Here is a 2,332-nt window from a genome sequence, read left to right on the forward strand (position 1 = left end):
GATCTTTAAATAAAATATATTGTAAAGTGCCAGATACAATTATTTTAAAAAAATACGGTTCTAATTAAAACAGATACTTGGCTGCCCCATGAGCAGCTTCGTATACTGATACATTTTTAGGACAACAGTCTATTTCTGTCAGGCGAGCAGGAGGCTCTCATACCACCCCTCTAGCTCTCCAGTTTCAAGTCCAAAGGCTTTAGGAAATGAGGCAGAGGCAGATCGTCCAGAGCCTCTGGGAAATGCTCAGGTGAAATGGTCCTGATCAAGACACGCATGGCTCCGACAAACAGCGACGGGGGAGCTAAGCCCAGCAGGCACTGGAACCTGTTCTCCCCCAGGAGGTCCTGCCACCACTGCCTGTTGTCCAACAGTTGCTGTTTCATGGTGAACTGGAGGTTCTGAGGCACAAAGAAGAAGAGGCAGTCGAGGCAGAGGAGCTTGGCACGCATGTTAGCTGCCGGCGCCTGGGAAACCTGCTGCAACAAGGTGTCCATCGGGGTATTCCCGGCACTGTCCTGCAGACAGGGTGACGCGCCGTGCCCGAGCAGCAGGAGCAAGCACTCGGGTTGCACCAGTTCACAGGCCACGTGCAAGGCTGTCTTGCCCCCCTCGACGCGGCTGCAGCCCCGACGGTCCAGGAGGCCGGCTCTGTCGCTCGGCGGGAAGGCTTGGATGGCCTTAAGGATTCGGAAGAGGATGCGGACGCGGTTGTAGCGGACGGCCATGGCCAGGTGCGGGGCCGAGGACTGGCAGCAGCTGAAGCTTTGGCTGGGCACAGCCAGGGCGCTCTGGGGGAACTTAGTGAGCAGGTGCCGGGCGTAGGGCTGGTGGTCGTGCACCAGCGCGTAGAGCAGCGCCTCCGAGGGCGAGTACACGCTCACCTTGCCCCCGTCCTCCCAGTGGAAAACCTCCATGGTCCGCATGTCCTCCAGGAACCAGACGGGCAGCAGGTCCCTCACCGCCTGGTAGAAGGCGAAGGAGGATTTCTTGCACTGCTTCTGCGACTGGGCGCCGCGGCCACCGACCCACCGGACACTCCAGGGCATGGCGGGCGGCCGGGCTCCGCCGAGGGCTGCCTCCCACCCTGGCGCAAGGAACCCGCATCCACCTCGGACCTGTGGGAGGAGAAGGATGGTCAGTACCGGGCAGCACTGTGTGGCTCAGGGCAAGCGGCGGTGGTGGCATCGCTGCGCGGGGCAAACCCCGGGGCACAGGATGCCCACATCCCCGGTGCACTGGAGCACCTCCCCGGGGCACGGGAACTGGATGCCTGGGATGCATCCCCGGTGAACGGGAACACCTCCCCGGGGCACGGGCACTGGATGCCTGGGATGCATCCCCGGTGCACTGGAACACCTCCCCGGGGCACGGGCACTGGATGCCTGGGATGCATTCCCGGTGCACCCGAGGTCTCGGTGCACGGGATGCTTATATTCCCGGCGCAGGCGAGCCGGGGGTGCGGGATGCCCGCGTTCCCGGTGCACGGGGGGCCCACGGCGCCGCAGCTCCCTCCCCCCGCCGCACGGGACCTGGATCTTCCCGGTGCTCCGGGCACAGCGCGCTCCAGCCGCCTCTCCCGGTGCGCGGGGGCCCAGGGCACCGCAGGTCCCTTCTCTGGGCGCACGGGACGCCCGCACACCCGGTGCGAGGGGGCCCGCCTGCACGGCAGCTCCCGGTGCAGCTCCCTTCCCCGGTGCCCCCCCCCGCCCCCTCTCCCTGGACAGGCCCCGCTCACCTCCGGGCGCCCCTCGGAGCCGGTGCCGCAGCCGGGGGAGGGCCGGGTGGCTTTTATCCCCGCCCCGGGCGCGGGGGTCGCTCAGGACCCGGGAACTGTCCGGCCGCCGCCGATTGGCCGCCGCCCCGGCGCCCCGCGCGCCCATTGGCTGCGGCCCCGGGGGGGGCGGGGCGGGAGCGGCGCGTGCGTCACCGCGGGCACCGAGCCAGCAAACTTGGCGGCGGGGCCGGTCCCGGCGGGGGCGCTGGGGGAGGGCGGCCAGGGGGCCGCGGGGACACGGCGGGGCGGTGCCCAGCGGGTACAGGCTCCCAGGAGCCAGGGTGATGGTGTCCAGGCGGTGCGCAGTCCCAGCGGTGCGGGGTGATCGTTCCCCGGGGGAGTAGGGTCCCAGGGACACGGGGGGACGGTGTCCGAGGGGCTGCAGCATCCCAGGGACACGGGGGGATGGCGTCCAGGGGGTATAGGTTCTCAGGTGCCAGGGTGGTGGTGTCTAAGAGGATGCAGGGTCCCAAGGACATGGGATGATGGTGTCCAAGGGGCTGCAGAGTCCCAAGGACATGGGGTGATGGTGTCCAAGGAGCTGCAGGGTCCCAA

General features: G+C 67.3%; 1 protein-coding gene across 1 annotated transcript; it reads right to left on the minus strand.

Annotated features, from left to right (window-relative positions):
- On the minus strand, positions 1-1,759 carry ANKRD9 (ankyrin repeat domain 9). The gene is made up of 2 exons (XM_069858860.1): positions 1,739-1,759; positions 1-1,118 (listed from the first exon to the last, which is right to left on the minus strand). Exon 2 carries the CDS (start codon positions 1,047-1,049, stop codon positions 171-173), a length of 879 nt encoding a protein of 292 aa, XP_069714961.1. The 5' UTR covers positions 1,050-1,118; positions 1,739-1,759; the 3' UTR covers positions 1-170.
- Positions 1,760-2,332: the final 573 nt, after the last annotated feature.

Source organism: Phaenicophaeus curvirostris, chromosome 5, assembly GCF_032191515.1.
Source record: "Phaenicophaeus curvirostris isolate KB17595 chromosome 5, BPBGC_Pcur_1.0, whole genome shotgun sequence".
Lineage (NCBI taxonomy): Eukaryota > Metazoa > Chordata > Aves > Cuculiformes > Cuculidae > Phaenicophaeus > Phaenicophaeus curvirostris.

Bases quoted from the DNA above. Each gene is read 5' to 3' on its own strand.
- ANKRD9 (XM_069858860.1), bottom strand. From the start codon at position 1,049: ATGCCCTGGAGTGTCCGGTGGGTCGGTGGCCGCGGCGCCCAGTCGCAG.